At 40.6% G+C, this 22,383-nt stretch overlaps 1 protein-coding gene across 1 annotated transcript in view; it reads right to left on the reverse strand.

The window, feature by feature from the left end:
• kcnh3 (potassium voltage-gated channel, subfamily H (eag-related), member 3) overlaps nt 1–22,383 on the reverse strand; it is a 149,126-nt gene that overhangs the window by 14,247 nt on the left and 112,496 nt on the right. The window contains exons 8-11 of the mRNA XM_027291202.1: nt 19,721–20,095; nt 14,662–14,861; nt 10,627–10,876; nt 1,229–1,443 (exon numbers count right to left, since the gene is read on the reverse strand). Of these exons, the coding sequence (XP_027147003.1) occupies nt 1,229–1,443; nt 10,627–10,876; nt 14,662–14,861; nt 19,721–20,095 (1,040 nt within the window). The remainder of the gene's footprint in view (nt 1–1,228; nt 1,444–10,626; nt 10,877–14,661; nt 14,862–19,720; nt 20,096–22,383) is intronic.

Below are 22,383 nucleotides of genomic sequence, written 5' to 3' on the forward strand. Positions count from 1 at the left end.
ATGTCTCATTTATGCATGTTACTAACCAAACTTCCCCGGAGTTTCTGTGCTCTGTCGTCCAGCAGGTTCTCGTGGATCGTGGCTGCTGCTGTGATCCTGCATGACGCCCACTACATATATTATTACTGTCATTATTACTACCATATCTATTACTGTAATCATTTTTATCATTCATTATAATTCATTGTCATTTTATCAGTCATTGTACAATATGTTTGTGTTGATTTGTCCTGTACACGTGACATCCATTGCACGTCTGTCCGTCCTGGGAGAGGGATCCCTCCTCTGTGGCTCTTCCTGAGGTTTCTTCCACCTTTTTTCCCTGTTAAAAGGGTTTTTGTGGGCAAGTTTTTCCTCACTCGAACCGAGGGTCTAAGGACAGAGGGTGTCACTCCCTGTACAGATTGTAAAGCCCTCTGAGGCAAATGTACTTTGTGACTTTGGGCTATACAAATAAAATTGATTTGATTTGATTTGATATGGCTAATTAAAGTAAAAGGTAAATACACTTTTGTAGTCTGAGCACTCAAGGTGCTTCTACACTCACCCATTAACACACACACATTCATACTGATCAGCTAACCAATCAAATATCCATGGTACAGCAATTTGGGGCCCAGTATTTTGTTCAAGGACACTTGAAATGCAGACTTTAAATAAAGATCGAAGCCCCGATCATCTGATCTGATAGTGGACAACCTGCTCTACCACCCCTACACTCCTAAGTAGCATCCTGCGCCTGGTCCCAGGGTGACAAGTGCCTACAGCCTGGACAGATCACCAGTCATGGGGTTGACACACACAAACACACACACACACTCACACCCTTTTTTTTTTTACCTACAGGTGCTACAGGTCTGCCATGTTGAACTGCCATCTTTCTACAGTAGCCCAGAGTGGACAAACTAAACAGTGACTCTACACAAGGACCTTTGCATTGTTTGTGCATTCACAAAGTAAAAACTATACAGTACTATATGGGATGACATGAAACAACCCAAGGAGTGTCTCTGGTCCAGCTGGAGGTAAAGGGGTGATGGTGGTGGTGGATACGTGCTACATAGTGAGCTGGGGTTATTTAATTTTTTTTTTTAATAAAATCATCCAACACAATCAATATAAAAGATGGTTCAAAATGTAAATAAAACAGAAATAGTTTGTGCCTGATGATCAAAATGCTTCAACAACAATTCATTCACAGCTCTCTCACATTCCTGTGTGCACTCACATCAGAGCCGTGGCCTTCTCGCAGGTTGTACGTGAGGTCGTGTTGTATTTCGCTGATGAACTTCTGGGCGTACTCTGGGTAGAGTCGGAGGACCTCGCGGAGGCCCTTGAGGCTGATATACTGCAGGTCACAGTAGGTCAAAGCCTTGACGTTGGCGTTGGTCTTAATCACCTGCTCCTTTGTCAGAGAGTCTGAACCAATCAGATCTCCTTTACCTGGGGAGGGGCACCAACACAGAGACATGTAAGACAAATACACACAAATGCAGAAAGATGCGCCGACACGTTTATGCCTTTTAATGTCTATTCAGTGTGGTACCTGTTGCATGTTGTGAATGGTGGCTTAGACACATGCAAACCGCTCAGTTGGAGTCCTTTGGTCTGAAAAATAAAGCACCTAAAAGAGTTCTACCACTGATTCTGCATATGAAGATCACTACAGTCACTGAGAGAAAGAAAGCTGAGCCAATTAAAGCCAAGTAAAATGGTTTTTATAAGATTCACAAAGCTATGCAGATTGTTAGAAGTTACACATTCCAGAAATAAATTAAATTGGCACATTGATCTATATGACAAAAGCAGTCCAAACACTGATTTCACAACTGAAAGGGGAAGGACACGTAAACACTAACCCCACAAACAGAAGGCAGCTTTCTAATGGCAGCATGTTTTGAAAAGAAGTTGACTTGGCAGTCAAAATGCTATTAGTGCTGCAATGGCAGGTATAGTGGAAGCACTGAATGAGGCTGAAGTGTTAATTTAAGTGTAAGCATTGAGTTAAGTTGAGGCTGAAGTGAAAGTGCTGAAAGGAGCTGAAGTGAACTCTAAGTCAAATAACAGGTGGACAGCAGTGGAACTGTGGACTCATATGAAAGCAATGAAAGCAGGTGAGAGTGGTTCAAATGTACAGTGAGCGACATGACAGAAGTGAACAGAGGTTTTACAATACAGTCGCCACTGCTGAAGTCAGGAGAGACAAAGCTATGAGTGTTGAAGATTCCTGTTCACATTATAATTTGTTATTTTAAAGTATATCTGTGCAGTGTCTTTATGAATAATGATAACTGAACACACAGCATGGTGTAGTATAGTAGTATAGTCTACAAGGAGCAACAGACCTGCAGAATGAAGAAAAACAAGTCCAAAAATCAAACAAAGACTGAGCGAGGAAAAGAAAGAGGGGGCTGGAGGAAAACGAGCAGAGAGCGAGGGAGGAGAGGCAAGATGGAGGAAGACAGGGCAGGGACCTAAAATGGGTGATGGAGTCTGGAGGAGGACTGAAAAGAGGGAGGGTGAGAAGATGGAGGAAACAAGGGAAAGGAAAGGTGACGGAGGAACTGAAGAGGGACACAGTGTGGGGGCTGCTGCAGACTGGCACGGGCTCATTGGGGAGAAATGGATGGGAGGGGTGAGAAAAGCGAGGGGAGGGGGTGGGAGGGAGGGAGGGAGAGGGGAGGCTGAGCGGAAGCTTGGAGCATGCCATGTGAGCAACAGCAGCTATTGGACATGGCTCTCCACCCCTCGTCTGAACCTCGAGCCACCTCCACATCCTGCTGTCGCAGCACTCAACGCTGTCCAACAGTCTTCCGCAATCTCACCAACCCCACCAACCAACCCCACCCCCACCTCCACCCCATCTGTGCTTCTACTTAATTTGGCATGATGGGCTCTTCACATGCTCCGTCTGTCTCTCTATGTTTTTCACATCACCCCCCCTCCCCGCTCCCCGCCCCACCACCACCTCACTGCAGTTCAGCTCCAATTGTCTTTTGTCACAGAGATGATGGGATGGCAGCACAGCCACGAGCGTCAGCAGCTTCACAAGCAGCTTTTGTCCACAATCACAGCGAAATGTTAAAGTGAGCAGGAGATGAGTACTTGAGAGTGACATTTAAGAGTGTCTATTTTTCTAGTCTTTAATGTGTCGCCGTCTGTGTGTCTGAGTGAAGGAGCTTTGCTCATTTTATGCAGTCATTCAAGTCGTTTGTTTGTCTGTGCTATTTCTTTTGTCCTTTGATCTAAATGTGGAATTTCTTTAAACCTGAAAACATCTTTAAAAAGACTCATCCTCTCATCTTGCCATGCTGACTATAACTCGGAAGCTTGACCTGGCTGGCTGGTGAAACAAAAGGTCATTTTTTACATTTGTCACACACAGTTCATTTAAGGTATTACATGCCTCCATACATTACACTGATTTGGTGTGACGGTCGAAGTAAAGGGCTCATCACCACTCCAGTTTTAACGACATCTGCAAAAAATTAGCCTTGAGTGTTGACTGGCTGAACGTCATCGGTAGAACCAACAGGTTTCGTTTACCACGTGTGGATCAAAATGATTTATATGGCCATTAAAAACACATTTGAGCAGACATCCAGCATGCATGCTGCAGTCACTTCATTTTTCTGTTGTAGAAAAGAAGGAGCAGCACTGCAGCCGGGGCACATGATGGAAATAATGAACTGAAGTCTTCAAATCATGACATGGCTGTTCCCTGGCTGCTATCTCTGAGAAGGGGGGGCAGTTTAGCTTTGATAAAATGCTTAGCTTAACATGATGCTAATTAGTGTGTGTGTGTGTTGGGTCAGTTTGAAATTAACCCTTTTAATATCAGACACACAGTGGAATTTTATGGAAGAACACTGGAGACGCTGCAAGTTCTTGGTAAAGGCCGTGATTGGACGTTGCCATGTGGAGAGCTTCATGGGTTGCGCAGGGCTCTGCTTGATCCACACTTCAGCATTAATAATCAAGGTGCTTTAATAATGTACAATCTATTCATTATTAATACCAGCACAGCATCGCATTCCAGTTATTGATGTGTGTATGCGTGTGTGCGTGCGTCATGATCAAGATCAAATATGGGCCGGGGGCTTGGCATTTGAAGATAAATCCACTTCATGTCACACACACACACACACACACACACACACACACACACACACACACACACACACACACAGGTACAGACCATTAATTCAATTCATCTTGACCTTTTGAGAAACTGACTTTTGAGACATATACATCTGTCCTTGACACGCACACATGCACAAACAAGCACAAATCCTCCCTCATCTCTGTGTCTATTACACATTCTCACACACACCTACACACACACCTCAGAGAAGCTGTTCGCTGGATTAGTGTTGTGAATGCTTTCAAGCTCATCCAGAGGAAATGAGATTTTAGCCCGCTTTAGACAGCCGACTACAGAAATGACTCGTGGTTGTTGTCTCAGGTGTGACATTTAGTCTGACCACACAGTTTCCAGATTTGTTACTGCTAAACGTTCCTGTATGTGTCTACAGACATAAAGACTGAATCTCTGAAGTGACACAGGAACTAGGTCCTGATGCTACCGGAGCCACTGAGAGAGAAGATGTGTGATGTAAATCCATTCACTCATGAGGGCACAGAGTAGTCTAAACATGAAGAGTGAGCGGCAGCACTGCAGACATTCTGAAGGGCTGTGACAGATCAGCAGTTCATTCATGTTCCCCTCAGGATAGATTAAACATGTGATCACTGGAGGTCCAAAGTTTGATTTTGGTTTGAAGATGACATTCCCATCAGCCTCAGCTCTACATTATGTTTGGCGCTAACATGCTGAGCTAACATATTACACCTCCATTTGATGGAGGTAGCTGAGAACCTCAACCCAAAAATCTGTTCGACTACCACTCATGAGAACTGATCCTTTAACTCACTTTCACAGATGGGTAACATCTATTCATTATTTATTAATTTGGTCTTTTCAAGCTTTATTTGATAGAAACAGCTGAAGAGTGACAGGAATGCAGGGAGAGAGAGATGGGGAATGACATGCAGGAAAGAGCCACAGGTCGGATTAGAACCCTGGGCTTCTACAGCAAGGACTGAGCCTTTGTACATGGGGCAGCTGCTCTACCAACTGAGTTGGTAGAGTTGACAAGTTTTGAGTCACCAGTGAGTCATTGAATGTTGTGCAGAATCAAACCAGTGTCACTGAAATCTGTTTACTCTTCTGGCTGGCATGGCTGGAATAAGGGAAAAACACAAATATATAACTAAAATATGATAACTGTTTGATGTTCATTACATTTTCTAATGACACGTTCTTAGATGTGAGGATTTACAGCTTGTCCCTGTTTACATTCATTGTAAAGTGAATGTATTTGGGTTTTGAACTGACGGTCAGACAACAACAACTATTTCATGATTTGTGTTCTGGGAAATTTAATAGCATTTTTCACTATTTTTTTTCACTATATTTTTGTTTATTGATTAAATGAGAAACTAATTTTGTGTTTTTTCCAACCAAGTCGTCCAAATAAAACAACAAATACATTGTTCTGAAGTTTCTATCAGCAGTTTTTATGTTTGTTATTTTGGTTTTAATTTTTAATTTATATGCACCTGATCTGTTGCATAAAAAACTGTTCAGTGTTGTCTATTTCTGTCTTATTCTGCTCTGAATGACATAATGTGTCTGTGCCCTCCAAAAACTGTGTCAGAGCTGTGTTTAAATAAGGTTGGGTTAGGTTTAGGGAAAGATCACACGTCGTGATTTGAAATGGTTAAATTTCTAATGTTGGGGGACATTCGTTGTCATGGTTACATTAATAAATATGGTTAGGGTTACTCCTGCTGGAAACAGGAAACCCGTCAATTCATGAATGTATGTTGTAGTAGGTCTGACACGAGTCTGTTGTTTTCCTGAGGAGGACTGAGTACAGCTGTCATGTCAAACAGAATATAAAAGATGGAAAGAATGAGCAGAACAAAAGGAAAGAAAAGAACACTGCAGTGTCTGCGTAATTAATGAACATAATGGAGTAAATGAAGTGTGGATTGTTTAAAGGTATAGATGATGATCTGCAATGTGATCGTGGTAGCTGTGTTATTTGTAGCTGTGGTACTGTAAAAGCGGCCACACAGAGCATGACTTCTCTGGGTTTTCCACCCACGCACTGTCTGCAAATCAGTCCTGTTTAATATTAGGCTTCACTGGAACAACTCCGCCTTCACATCTCCAGAGACCAATGTGACTGAGGACATATGATCACACCATTTCTCAAATGCCATGCACGCACACCTACGCACACGCACAAATGTTTTCCTCACAGTTACATGCTTATGCCAAAAAGCAGAATTCAATGTGGAAGCCTGCATCTTATCCTCAGTGTGTAACTCCACCATCACCATCTCTTCCAACTGACAAGCTACATGTCCACACAAGAGATTTTTTACCACTTTACCACAACATTTCTTTTTGTGACTCAAATGGAGGATTTGGAAATATCTTACCATTTGTGAGCACTCAGTGTGTTAAGCTGGGCAGACACTGTGCACTGTGCGTTAGTCTTGTATGTTGCATTAACTCACACTACATGTTTGAAGTGCCCTTTCTGCCCGACCAAAACATACAACTTCTATGTTCACACTGCGTCATGACGTAGCTGCTCATGCTGAACATAAACATGAAGCCCCCCACTGGATTTATCCACTGGAAATTTCTATAGTCCGATAATTATGATGCATGCATAATGCTTTATCTTACACACATAATGCTTTCTGATGCACTATAAAATATTATAGATGTGACTTATAATCAATTATAACTTCAAGTGTCTTATGGATGCTCTTGACTAGTGATAACTACAGGCTGACTGATGGAGCTTATAACAAATTATGACTACACATCAACAATCAACTGTAAGAACTCATAATATGCTATAACCAAGTGGCAAGCTCTGTGTCTGTGAAGTGAAGCTGATGCGGAAGTGCCAAAAACTGCAGTTCCTCAAACATCCACTTGAGGCTGGCTCCAGAAGTGAGTCAGACTCACAGTCTTTTAGAACTCACCTGTTCAAATTATATTAAAGTTATGCAACTTTTTTTTTAAGATAATTTTTTTTGGCCTTTTATGATAGAACAGCTGAAGATAGACAGGAAGTAGGGGGCAGAGAGAGGGAGATTGACACGCAGTAAATGGCCGTCTGATGCGGAATTCGAACCGGGGCCGACTGCAGCAAGGACTGAAGCCTCTACACACGGGGCGGCTGCTTAACCCACTACACTACTGACCGCCCCAAAAGTTATGCAAAATTAACAGCATGGCCACTTTGATTGACAGGTGGGTGCCATCACAGATGGCTTCTTTGAGCACCCAGGTGTCATTCAGCCCGCTTCAGGTCCATCAATGATCCACATTTCTTTATACTGTCAGTGGTTAGAATAGATACAGTGTACCAAAAAACATTATGCAAGTTTATGAGTGTAGTCATAAAGCATTATGAATGCATTATAATTCATTCTAATGGTTCCTTCATTATCCTGGTTTGAACCTTGGCTGGGGCCTTTCTGTGTGGAGTTTGCATGTTCTCCCTGTGTCTGTGTGGGTTCTCTCCAGGTACTCCCCACAATGCACTACAGACAGACTATAATGGTTGTTATGTGTGGCCAGGTAGCCAGGTAGTGGGGGTGTTTCTTTTCGTTTCGGGGCAGCTGTTCTCCCTCCTGTCCTCCCTCGTTGTTCCTTCCTCCACAGGCGGCAGTCAATTTGGTAATCAGGGAGGGGTTAAAGAGGAGGCGGAGGGAGGCCACACTCTCTGACTCTGGGGCAGCAGCAGCAGGGGAAGGTTTGCTTTTCTTTCTTTCGAGCTGAAGTAACCCTTCTTTTTCCCTGTGTCCGTGATGGCAGAGTTTTCTTATTTTAGTTTGTTATTTTAGTTCGAGTTGGAGACCACCGGTAGTCCAGTTTTTTGTTTTGTGTTAGGTTAGGCCTGTTTTTCCCTAGTTAGTGGGGAAGTGCAGGGTGCGATGGCCCACAGCATGGCTGGCCCTGTGTTTCCCCCTCTTGTGTTTCTTTTGGCTGGGGTCTCCATCTCTTTTTGGTTCATTACTTTATGGGTTAAATGTTTTCCTTTTTTCTTTTTTTCCCTAGTGCTAACTTATCAATAAAGAATCCTTTTTTTTCTTTTGCAAACTTTGAAACTTTTGTGTGGTGTCCTTTTTATATGTTGTGGTCTCATTGAGCCAGCATTAAGTCAAGTATTAATTAAATTTTATGAGGCAGTGGTCTTCATAGATACCAAAATGTAAATTTTTGTTCAAATAAGATATGTAATATATTGAACGATGGCTGTGAAGATGTGGACAGATCTTTTGACAGCAGCCATGTCAGAGGTAATGCAACTGCTCAAAGTGTGAGACAGCTGTTGTGCTGACATGGCAGAAATCAATCAAAAATTGACTGAGGAAACAGATCACATGTTGTGATCTCTTCAATTTGGTGAAAATACTGATCCCAACACTAAAACTAGTCTGGGGCAACCAACCTGTCTTAATTTGTGCAGAGTCTGTCCATCATGACAGACAGAGATGAGACACTTATTAATCATCATTACAGTACAGTTCTTCTTTATGAATGTGTTTTGTTGACTGACATTATTGCACTAACTGCAGTTAAAACAAAGCGATGCCCTCTTCCACCACACACTGAGGACAGGACAGCATGTCTGGAACATTACATATACATATAACATATTTATCATGGCAGAAAATAAATGGAAACCATGTCAAAAATATATTAGAAAAAGGTTTATCTTTTACATTTTCATCAGATTTGTATAAATTGTACAAATTCATATCTATAAGTTTGTTGTAATGCTGCCAGCGTCTCTTATTTTGGTTATGACTGAGGTAATATTCAAACCATGAAAATGCGCAGATTAGATTTCATATCGGCATGTTCCTAGCTACAAAAAACATAACTGCAAACCACCCACCAAACATCTTCCTCCCCCTGAACAGAGTAGTAATTACAGCGGCTGGCTGCTTCCAGCTCCTGTGACAGCTCATATAACAACACTGACTCATTCTGTTGCATACATTTTCCACGACAGCTCAGTGCTTTCCAGGCGACGCTATTTGGCTAAATTTTGAAGATGTTTTCTCAGATGCGTGTGAAGCCTGATGGTTGATTTGCTGCTGAACATAGGTTCAGTACGTAGAAAGGGTTCTTGTTCCTGACATGAGGTCTAATTACTAGAAATGTGTAGATTTTCAGTCTGCACATCTTTTTGCCTTGTTTATTCCATTTTGAGTAGTACAATCTATGTGTCTATGTAACCCTGTTATATTTCCTGTATTTGAAGTTCAAAGTGTGTAGGTTATCCCCAGGATCTGCAGTATGTATACATAATTATGCCTATTCATACTATCTGCAGCACAAACACACACCAGGAGCCTCCAAATATCCTTGTTCGTTTTAATGTCTATTCTCTGCGATATGTGAGGTCTGATAGCAAGACTTCCTACAGCTGTATTCACGCTGGATTGAAGGATCACACTGTAAAGCTCACAGGCTCAGCACTGTGGGAAGCCTCGACTCTGTGTGTGTGTCAAACACGGTGATAACTCTTTCAAGCAGCTGAGCACAAACAGCAGCTCTTTATTAGCGCTCACTCAGCCCTGCCTTCCCTGTTGTTTGACTGATACAGTCTTTGTGTCCTCTCCTCCCTCCTTCTTTCCTTTGTTTCCCTCATCAACCTAATTTCCACTCAAATCCAGATCAGGTTGCTCTGCAGGTCTGATTGGATGAAACCAAACCCAGCACTGTGAGATATTTTAACTGCAATCATCGAACTGAGAGATAATCTGTTATAATCATCTTTTTCTCTCTATACTTCATTAACAGCATTTGATATCAAACACACGTACTCGCCTCGTTCTTCTCAGAGTTTTCAAATCAACAATTCATCTTCATTAACTATGCAACACAGTGTTCCACAGATCATGAGCATCTCACACCCTCTCATAAAGTCTCTGTTTGACAAATAAATGGATATCAAAGCCACAAGCACTGTGTAGTTTTCATTCTGTGTCACAAGTTTACTCCAAATTTCCCTCAAATAACGGAGCACACTTTTTGGATTTTAGTCTAATTAGGTAAGCAGCATGTCATTTTCACAATCCAGCAGTCAACAAATCCAATCACATGCTTTTTAATGCTCTGTATTTTTACTGAAGTCATTACATTATTCATTTTTGTTCCCATCTCTTCACTAATTAATTAGTACTAGAAAAAGTGATGTTATCCCTCAAATTAATTTGGGAATAAAATGAATATTTAAGGAAAACTAAAAGCAAGTATATGTTGGCTCAGCCCCAAATGCATAAATATATAGAGAGAAGCATGGAGAAGCAAAACATCTAAAGTTTGTAACACACATACTCTCTGCTTTTAGATGTACTCTGCAGAATCTTACCAAGCTGTTTGTGTTCCTATCAAGACTTATTTTTATAGATGCACTGCACATTGAAAAATTGCAAAAACAAAAGTAAACTTTGCTCTTTTGAGGATCCACATCATGAACCTTTCTGTCTGTGAACCACCATTCTGTTCCTCTGACTTACCCAGTATAGCCAGCACAGTATTGTCTTTCAGGACCTCCATGGACCCCGAGCAGACGAAGTATATGGCCTGCAGGGCGTCTCCCTGCCGGATGAGGAACTCGCCCGGAGCGCAGAAGGAGGTTTTGATAATGAGGGACAGGGAGCGCAGGCAGCCCCTGCTGGCTGACTCGAACAGGGGCAGCTGGAGCAGCTCCTTGTTCAGGTGCATGGCGATGTCAGCCCTCAGCTCGTCCGGGAAGTCCTTCAGTAGCTGTAAAGTGAGAGAGGGTTAATACTGCTGCTGACAGAAGGCTATAGACATCTGAGAAATAACTGACATAATATAACATTCTAAATTGCTGCATGGCTGCTGGAGCAGGTCATAGTCACCAATGATTAGATCCACATGTGCTCTTCTTGCAGTGATTCAGTGATTGATTTGGGACAATAAGGAAACAATGATGCTAACGAAAGGCCATCATGATTCAGGTAATCAAGAATTATTCTGAAATAAAATGATATATTCAGTAAAGTAATCCACATAAATAGAATATCTTTAAAAAGGGGCATGAAAGCATAGTTCAACCAACATAAACATATTCTCCAGAAGAATCCACAAATCTCAGTGGATTTATTAAATGCTGAGTAATTAAATAAAACATAGAAGGTAAGCATTGTAAATGGTTCACCTTCATTGTATTGGAGATAAGAGCGTAGGTTTCCATATGGTTGACAAGGAAATGTCCTTACCAAGATTTGAGCAACTTATTTACATTGTTTTTGGAGTTTAGGCATACAATGCTTGCATATTTGATTGATTGATTGATTGATTGATTGATTGATTGATTGATTGATTGATTGATTGATTGATTGAAGTGTTTATTTCGAATATGCAAAAAATAAAAATAAGGCAAAACATTTAAACATATTCAAAAAGGAGTGAGAAGAAGAATAACTTATAAACTCCCACCCCTTCTCTTTAAATAATGAGTGACGATACCAAGCTTCCTTGCAACTTGTTTAGATATACCTGGTACTTATAGATAAATAGAATCCCTGACTTTGTATTACAAAAAAACAAACAAACAAAATAAAACCTGCATATACACTTAATACAATACACACATACAGACACACATATACACATGCTCGAAGAGAAACAATACAAAAAACAAACAAACAAATAACCTCATAACACTTAGTGCTACCCAACACCTCCCTCATCCCTGTACCGTTAAAACTAGTGTCTTTGTACCTAATTTTAAACTGTTTTATATTTGGACATTGTTTCAACTCCATGATCAACCTGTTCCATAGTCTCACCCCACTAACTGAAACACAAAAACCCTCTTTGTCCGAATTAAAGTTAGATTAAAGTTTATTTTCCCCCTTAAATTATAACTCCCCTGATGCATAATGAAAAATTTCTGTATATTTATTGGTAAAAGATTATTTTTAGCTTTAAACATTATTTGAGCAGTTTGATTTTTGATTTGATGTTTGATTCCACAATGTCTGTAAATTTTAGTAACTTGGACTGTAGAAATAAGGTTTGTGTGTTCCTTATAGCCAACGTTGTGTATGATTCGTATTGCTTTTTTTTTAATGGTGCTTAGTGGTTGTAGTGATGTTTTATAGTTGTTGCCCCAGACCTCAGCACAGTATTAAAAGTATGGCAAGACTAGGGAACAGTAAAGAGTTGCAGTGATTTCTGATCCAAAACCTTATTTGCTTTGTTTATTATTGCAATGCTTCTTGAGACTTTGGTCTGTACATGTTTGATATGCGATTTCCAATTGATTCTGTCATCTATAATTACCCCCAAAAATTTTATTTCGTGAACTCTTTCTATTTTAACTCCCTCTAATTTTATTAATACCTCTGTATTGAATGGACAATTACCAAATACCATTAATTTTGTTTTGCTCAGATTTAATGACAACCTATTTCTGTTGAACCATATTGTAATTTTTGTAAGTTTTCCCCAGAACCGAAAATATTTGTGTCATCAGCAAACAACACAAAATGCAACACTTTAATGATTTTGCATATATCATTAATATACAAAATGAAAAACTCGGGGCCCAACACCGACCCCTGTGGGACACCACAAGCAATGTCTAAACAGTCCCAATCACCCAATTTCACAAACTGCTGTCTCCGACTTAAATAACTTTTCACCCAATCCTGCACTATTCCCCTGATGCCATATCTTTCCAGTTTTTTGATTGATATTTCATGGTAAATTGTGTCAAAAGCCTTTTTTAAATCAATAAATACTCCAATAGCATATTGCTTACGGTCTATTGCATTTGTGATTTTTTTCTATTGCCTCTATTATTGCCAAAGATGTTGATCTTTTTGACCTAAACCCATACTGATTCTCAGCAAGAATTTTGTGTTTTTCTAAAAACATGTCCAATCTTTTGTTGAAGAGTTTTAGCAGTATTTTTGCAAAATGTGGGAGCAAGGAGACAGGTCTATAGTTTATGAAATGATGCTTGTTTCCAGCTCGAACAGAGGTATGACTTTAGCTATTTTCATTTTATTTGGAAATGAACCAGTTTGAAATGATAAATTACAGATGTATGTGAATGGCCAACAATGCCCTCAATGACCTTTTTTATTAGTACCATATTGAGTCCGTGTTCTTACATTTTTTGACAATATTCAAGATTTCATTTTTATCCACTGCTTGTAGAAACAATGAACAAGGATTTCTCCCTGAATAAAGGATTTTTGTCGCAAGCTCAGGTCCAATACTTACAAAGAATTCATTGAAACTATTAGCCACATCTGTCATGTTATAATTTTCAGTATCCTTATCAATGAAATACTTAGGCAGACTATTGTGTTTAGATCCATCTCTTATAATATTGTTTAATATTTTTCATATTCCTTTAATGGTATTTTTATTATCATCTAATATCCCCCTCTAGTAATTTTTCTTATTTGCCCTTATAATATTAGTCAACTTATTTTTTATATTTACATTCTGCCTCTTTAGTTTTCTGTCTTATGAACTCTCTATAAAGTGTATTCTTCTTTTTGCAGGCATTTTGTAGGCCTTTAGTAATCCATGGGCAATTTGTATATGCTACTTTCCTCTTATATTTCTGCACTGGACAATGCTTATCATATAATGAACAAAATATTCTTAGAAACTCGTCATATGCAAGGTTAACATCTTTCTCTCTATATATATTTTCCCAATTATGCTCCAATAATTGATTTTTTAGTGTGTTAATGGATTCTTCTGTTCTTACTCTTCTGTATACTGTTTGCTTGTTTGACTTTTTCCTGTGTCCAATGTCATAAACTGTACACACTGGCAAATGGTCACTTATGTCATTAATTAACAGTTATATTAATTATTATATTATTATCGATGTCATTGGTGAAAAAATTATCAGTGAAAGTAGCAGAATGAGAAGTGATTCTGCTAGGTCTAGTGATTCTTGGAAATAGGCTCATACTGTATATTGTATTGATAAATTCATCTATAGTATTGTGTTTATTGGGATTCAATAAATCAATATTAAAATCCCCACACATGAAAATAGTTTTATTCCCTATTTTTGAAAATACACTTTCCATCCACTCACTGAAGGTATCTATGCTTGACCCTGGCGTTCTGTAAATACAGCTAACAATAACATTTTTATTTTTCTCCATGCAAATTTCAATTGTTAAGCACCGAGTGGATTTGATTGGCTGAAAGAGAGGGAGCTTAAAGGCTCAGTTTTAAATATTATCATCCATTTCTGTCACATTCTGTAAATAGAGCCCCCAATAAAAAATGGTTAATATGATGTTGATGTTCTTTTGGATCATGTGAAGTCACAATATGGAATAATGTAGCCAGGGTTGCAACTTAATCCACTGCTGTCATGTTTTCTCCCGACACGCTGGGTGATAGCAGAAATCTCAAAACCTCAACAACTAAAACAGTTTTGACTGAAACTGCATTTTGAGTGAAATCACCCTTTAGTTCAATATTGTCGCTCTCATAGTTTTATGTAGCATGTCTGGTGTGAACGTCAGCTCTCTCCTCACCTCACTGACGTCTATCCCATTGTTGACCGACCACGTAGTCTGAAAACACTCCAGCATGCGCTGCTCTAAGGCCTTCGGCAGCCGATGGACCCTGATGAAGTCCTTCAGGTCCTTGGTACGGGTGTGGTAGAGCGAGCGGCGCGAGTACATCCTCTGGATGATCGCCGTTACGTTACCGAACACCACTGCATGCATGAGTGCTGTGGACAGAGGAAAGGTTGTGCGTTTTTAGGATAATACAGATTGAATTACAGTTATTTCATTGCCTTTTTGTCTACAGTGGCCCTCAGGAAAATCCCATATTGCTTCTCCACAGCAGGAAGCTTTATAGGATGTCTTTATAAGCCCCAAGAAGTTAAAGAGCACAAGGCTTAAAATGACTTAGCTCCTCCAAACCCACCGTAAAGCATCGCCTCAAGTGGATTACTGTGCAATAATCTCAGTGGTGAATAAATCCTTTTTTTCCTTGTGAACAAAACATCAATAAGACAATTAAATTATTATTCTAAAACTCTAAACCACTTCAGTCCCAGTAGGACCTATGAATCTTGGTGTGCTACTAATATTTACTTCTACAGTCACATTCAGGTTTGCTTTGAATGTTATCACCAGTAACCACCCATTGAGTACTGGAACTATCTGTCTTATAATGTGTGGAGGCTTCTGCTTGGTGCTTTCGCTCCCTAAATGTAATTCTTGCCCAAGTAGAAAAGCTGCTGAGTTAGCGTTCAGATCACAGGACACTTACACAGTCCACTGAAACTCAAACTAATAGCATTATTTTAGGATGACTGCTCCTTTGGGCACGGTGAATCAACTCACATTTTGGAAAACTTTGGCTTAAAAATGTCAAAATATCTTTGAGTTACAGCTGAAGGGCACCCACTGCTTCAGGGCTGCTCACCACGAGAGCTCCCAACTTAGTAAGAGGAGAGAGAGATTATTGAATACGTTGTCTCCTCTCTTTACTCTTCTCGTTTTGCTTGGCTTGCTCTGCTTTCACTATACACACACAGGTTATTAAAAATCAATTCAACACAAAGAACAAACCTCCAAACCCCCAAATTTAATTAAAGGATAAGGATAGCTTCATTATATGTTTTCATATTGTCAACAACTCCCATGGAAAGACCAACAATGTGTCATTCCATCTCTGAATACCTTTTGGCTTTCATTCAGCCCCGAGTTCACTGAAGATGTAAATCTAAAAAGGTTCTTATTTCTAAAACAGCTGGACATTGCAGTGTTTAATAAAAAACAAACTAAAACAGCATATATATTGTAAATTGTTTGACCTGTGGATTCATATATTTAACATACTGATGCTTTACTAAGATTTTGTGGCACCAAGACAATGTGGCACTGAATCAAAACAGCTGGGATTGTAAGCTAACAAGGGATCCAGCACACCCAGTATTCATGTTATACAAGCAACAGCCTCTGTGGCTGGACATTGGAGCCAGCTCCACCCATCCTCCTTTCTCTTTTTAGATTAGCTGGGAGGCAGCAGAGGCCGGACTGCCAAGATAGTCAAAGTCTTAGGACATGTTAGTGCAGCAATAAGTACTACTCGAACCAAGGTCCAGTTGTAGAGGGGGATAGATTTAGCATGTCCAGTTGTTGGTAGTGTTGGAGAGGAGGTCCTCTCTGAAGAGCTGGTAGAGGGGACGCCCCTGATCTGGTAGGAACTGGCATGTTCCACCAACGGGGGACAACGAGAAGAGTCTGGATTGTGGACTGCTACAAGTAGTCAGTGCAGCTCAATGAGCAGCGGGGTAACGTGATCTTTTGGAATGATTAAAAACCAGGTGTGCTGCCGTGTTCTGGATCATCTGAAAGGGTTTCACTGTGCAGACTGGGAGGCCCGTCAGGAGGGTGTTACAGTAATCTAATTGTGAGATGACCACAGTTAACTAAAAGAAGCTACAAGAGTAAACTCACCACTGCAGGTGACACACCAGTGCAAATATATTTTAACATGATGCACAACCCTCCGCACATAGTCTTGTTTTCATGGACAAATACATTTTAACATAAAGGTATTTGTTTCCATGAGAAAATACAATGACTCGTTTGTAAAGCTTTCTCAGTTTGGAGTGCCGTCAGAAAAAGGTGCAAGTAAACCAGATCAGAATAAATCCAAAATAAAAAGCAATTCAATTCAGCTGAAACTATGTTTGACAATAAGTGTGCTATTAGAGTGTGGATCATCATGCAGTCTGCAGCCCAATGAACTGCATGTAGGTGTTGTCTGTAGGCTGGTCTGTTACTTGTTATATCTCACACCATTTATAAATCTGCATTCAGCAGACATTCAGCAGCTGGTTGCAAAATAACGACTTCGTGAGTTGGTTTTCCTCCTGTCCTCACTACTTTTTTGACTCAAAAACTGCCACTGGTGTGTGTGTGTGTGTGTGTGTGTGTGTGTGTGTGTGTGTGTGTGTGTGTGTGTGTGTACATGTGAGTGTGTGATGTAGTCACTGTGGAAACTAAATCTGTTCATTGTCACATGCGAGCTCACGTCAGTTGCCTGTGTGGTTTAAGTTAAAATTTTAGCCGATGGAGAATGAAAGTAAGTCAATAAGTCTATACAATGTCCTTGCAGGTACAATAGTAAAAGTGTTTCTGTGTATGGTGTGTGTGTGTGTGTGTGTGTGTGTGTGTGTGTGTGTGTGTGTACTGTCATTTATAGCCCACTTAATGTGCACTGAGGCCTGAGACATCCCCACACATCATCACATCCTGACATTTCTCTCACCTAATAACCTTTTCACTCCCTCCCTTTCTTTCCCATTTCATCTTTTATTGCTTTCTTCCTGAACATTCAGTTCTCTCCATTAGGGATGTGCATCAGCACAAAAATCAGCAGAATTCACAGTGCACTGTGTGTACACACATATTCTATGCCTTTGTGAAGATACCAGATATCCCAATTATTATGATTTCAAAGGCAAAATATGACTTGTGCTCATTAAAAATGAGGCTAAACGCAGTTTCTCCATGCACATGCACAAGTTGAATGTGAGCATTTCAGGACAGTTAAGTGGGTTGTTCAAAACACTGTGCTGATGTAATAACTACTCATTGATATTTCACAAGAAGGTGCTAATGTTAGGTGTGCTCATCATCTCTCTGTTGTCAGTCATTTGTGTTTAAAGACAGTGCAAATAAAGTATTAGACTTTATTGTTTATCCTCAATCATCATATCTCTAGGCCTGTGATGAACTGTGACAATCTCTTGCCCAGTGTCAGCTGGGATTGGCTCCAGCACCCACCTGTGACCCCCCAGAAAATAAAACAGTTGGAAATAATGGCAGGATGTATGAAATACAACTCCACTGCAGACTTCTATTTTAATCATCACATAAATTTATTTAGCATCAAAGCAGGATCATATTTGGGCTTCAGTTAATTATCATAAGGTGTTTTCACTGTTTTGAAATGAATAGTCTGTCAGGTCTGCAGTGTGAGAAAGACAGAGCTGAATGTTTTTCTCCAATTTTCTCCCATTAATCATCTGATCTGCAATGGACTAACAGAAGTTCATTCACTGAGGGTGTTTGACTGAAGATGACACACTGCTTGCTGCCTCCACTCAGAGGATGAAAAACCCTAAGCTTGTATAGAATACACAATAGAATGTTGTGTAGCCTTTGCTTAAAACACAGTGTGTAAATTACACAAGAAACTGTGTATTATGTAGATATGTACTGCACTGTAAATTTTGTTATTACATGTTATTGGTCGTGTCTTCTCTTTATGAGCACAAAAAGACAGTTGCAAACAAAAGGACCAGAAACCATTTTTAAAACATCAGCTCAGTATAAATCTCTGTTTTTTAAAAAAGATGATAATTATTAGTTCTTTAGTTCAAGTTCCTTGTACAACCATAGCGAGAGCTGTGTCTCTATTCTTGGCATAAACAATGCTCTCACTGGGTGTTGGACAAGATTGCCCTTTGTCTCAAATTCTGTTCTGTGCTAAAGGACTGAGTCACCTCAGAACTGTGTGTCTGTTTTTTTGCAGATGATGTGGTTCTGTTGGCTTCATTTGATTGTGACAGGGGCAGGGCAGTTTGCAGCCAAGCATGAAGCAGCTAGGATGAGAGTCAGCACCTCTAAGTCTGACGCCATGGTTCTCTCCCTCAAATGGTGGAATACTCCCTCTGGGCGTGGGTGGAGTGAGTTGCTGCCTCATCCAACAGCGATCAAGTATTCTGGGGTCTCAGTCATGAATGACAAGAAAATTAAGCATGAGATTGACCAGCGGATTGATACAGTGTGGGTAGTAATCCAGACATTGTACTGGACTGGAAGGCTCAGTTTTCCAGTCCATCTTTGTTCCTACCCTCACCTGTGTTTATGAGCCTTGGGTAGTGACTGAAAGAATGAGATCGCAGAAACAAACCACTGAAAGGCGTTCTCTCCACATGGTGTCTAGACACAGCCTTCTAGACAGAGACGGCTCAGACATCCAGAGGGGACTTAGTAGAGCACTGCTCCTTCAAGTCAAAAGGAGTCAGCTGAGGTGGTTTGGGCATCTGATTAGGATGCCTCCTGAATGCCTTCCTTTAGATCCAGCCACATCTAACTAGCAGGAGACTCCGGGACAGACCCAGAACTTGCTGTAGGACTATATAGCCTCTCTGACCTGGGAATGCCTCAGGATCTCCCAGGAGGAGCTGGAATATTTTGTGGGCAGAGGGATGTCTAAGATTCCCCACTAAACTTGCTGCCACTGCGGCCCAACTCAACCTTAAGAACATGGGACTAATGAAAAGTTTGTGTACACATCTATTGTTTGTCACCAGTATGAATTAGGAGATATTTTATTTTTTACAAAAAAAGAGGATAAATCAAAATGTGCTCAGTTTGGATGTGATCTCACTGGCACCAGATAACGAGCTGATTGAGTAGTTAAAATTGAGAAGAAAAGAAGAGCTTCACATCCTGAGAGGGAAATCAACATGAATACAAAGTGGATGAATGGAGGAGAGGGGCACGAGCTAAGAGCACTAACTGAAACACTCCCACACACACTCTCACACACAAATCTCACCTCCTATGAGCATGGTGCAGATGGAGAAGATCTTCTCTGAGTCTGTGTTGGCTGACACATTCCCAAATCCCACACTTGTAAGACTGCTCAGAGCAAAGTAGAGAGATGTCACGTAGCTGCTACGCATTGATGGGCCGCCACCCAGCACCCCAAAACCCTCACCCCCAGTGTCCGTCCCCGACACAGCCTCGCCTCCTGACATGTTTCCGTAATATTGGCTGGAGTTCCAGGAGCCCTGCCTTCCAGTGTCTGACCCAGACACGTTCCACTGACTGTTGTTGGCTGGGAGGCTGCTGACTGTGGCTGGGACCAGTGTTGTCAGGGGGGACAGGAAGTAAGGGGTACCCAGGCGCTTGGCCAGCTCATAGAGCCAACCTGATAGAGAGAGAGAGAAAGACGGAGACAGAGAATGATGAATACAGAAAATCAATTTACTGAATTATGTTGCACAAAATAATTATGTATAAAATATTACCCTGCACTCTTAACGTGTATGATCTTTTAGGACCTTGTTGGACTCAACCCGCTTAAAGGAGTCATTATGCATAATGAGTACTAAGCACTTAAAGCACAGTTTGCGGCCAATAATTTTTACATTGTGTTAGTTTTATTTAAGTGAAGGATCTAAGTACTTCATTCATTACTGTAGGCTTCTACAACTCTGGGATGAGCTACCTGCTGTCTAACGGGTAACATGTCTAACAGGGAATATGTCTATTGAGGAAGATAAGAAGAAAGAAAGAATCTAAAATGAATGAATGTATTTGAAGTGACAGCTTTCCTAATGTTCAAAAGCAGCTCTCTCCACAGCTTAGCTTTACTAACAGTAAAGGAAACATGTCTAACAGGGAACGTTACTAACAGGGAGCGTGTCTAACAGGGAATATGTCTAACAGGGAACATGTCTAACAGGGAACATTTGTAACAGAGAACATGTCTAACAGGGAACGTGTCTAACAGGGAACATGTTTAATAGGAAACATGTCGAACAGGGAACATGTTTAATAGGAAACATGTCGAACAGGGAACATGTCTAACAGGGAACATGTCTAACAGGGAACGTTACTAACAGGGAGCGTGTCTAACAGGGAACATGTCTAACAGAGAACATGTCTAACAGGGAACGTTACTAACAGGGAACATGTCTAACAGGGAACGTGTCTAACAGGGAACATGTTTAATAGGAAACATGTCGAACAGGGAACGTTACTAACAGGGAACATGTCTAACAGGGAACGTTACTAACAGGGAACATGTCTAACAGGGAACATGTCCAACAGGAAACATGTTTAACAGGGAACGTTACTAACAGGGAACATGTCTAACAGGGAACGTGTGTCTAACAGGGAACATGTCTAACAGGGAACATGTCCAACAGGAAACATGTTTAACAGGGAACATGTCCAACAGGAAACATGTTTAACAGGGAACGTTACTAACAGGGAACATGTCTAACAGGGAACATGTCTAACAGGGAACGTGTCTAACAGGAAACATGTCTAACAGGGAACGTGTCTAACAGGGAACATGTCTAACAGGGAAGGTGTCTAACAGGGAACATGTCCAACAGGAAACATGTCTAACAGGGAACGTTACTAACAGGAAACATGTCTAACAGGGAACGTTACTAACAGGGAACATGTCTAACAGCGAACGTGTCTAACAGGGAACATGTTAAATAGGAAACATGTCTAACAGGGAACGTGTCTAACCGGAAACATGTCTGACAGGAAACATGTCTAACAGCCAACGTTACTAACAGGGAACATGTCTAACAGCCAACGTTACTAACAGGGAACATGTCTAACAGGAAACATGTCTAACATGGAACATGTGTAACAGAGAACATGTGTAACAGGAAACGTGTCTAACAGGGAACGTGTCTAACAGGGAAGGTGTCTAACAGTGAATGTGTCTAACAGGAAACATGTCTAACAGGAAACATGTCTATCAGGAAACATGTCTATCAGGGAACATGTGTAACAGAGAACATGTCTAACAGTGAACATGTCTAACAGGAAACATGTTCCAACCATGGATAGAAGAAAGAGGTAATAATGTAGGAAGTGAGGCAGGAATTGAAAAACAGTGTTTGCGAGTTGATGAGTGGGGGAACCCAGCAGAGCCACTGCAGAATCAGAAAAAGGGAAGACAGCAAGAGAGGGAATATGAATTATACAACATTTATGCATCCATTCATTGATCTCTGTCTTCACACACTTCAGGCAAGCAGCTTTGACTGCGTGTGTGTGTGTGTTTTTATTTATGACTTAGGCTACCTTCAGGGACACATCTCAGACTAAATATATGTTAGGTATGGCATGTCCAAATGGGGACTAAAGCAGTGTCAACAATCGTGAAAAAGCTGATTTTTGGTTCACAGATTAAGGTTCAGAATATTATGTCTTATGCCTATGTAATGTCCCCAAAAGGGACCTAAGTAAACCTGTATGTGTTTGTGTGTTGTCTGTGTGTGCAGGTGAGAGAGTTCTCAGAGATCAAGACCAGCTTGCCAGCATAAATAAGTAGAAGTGACAATCGAGCTGTGAGCAGAGTCCCAGTCAAGCAGCTAAACCAACAACATTAAAGGATTTAACACTTGAGTAGTTTCCTAATTACTTTGTCATTAGCTCAACTTAACCTCCACCCTCCTGAGGAAATCT

Source organism: Larimichthys crocea, chromosome XVIII (assembly GCF_000972845.2).
Source record: "Larimichthys crocea isolate SSNF chromosome XVIII, L_crocea_2.0, whole genome shotgun sequence".
Classification (NCBI taxonomy): domain Eukaryota; kingdom Metazoa; phylum Chordata; class Actinopteri; family Sciaenidae; genus Larimichthys; species Larimichthys crocea.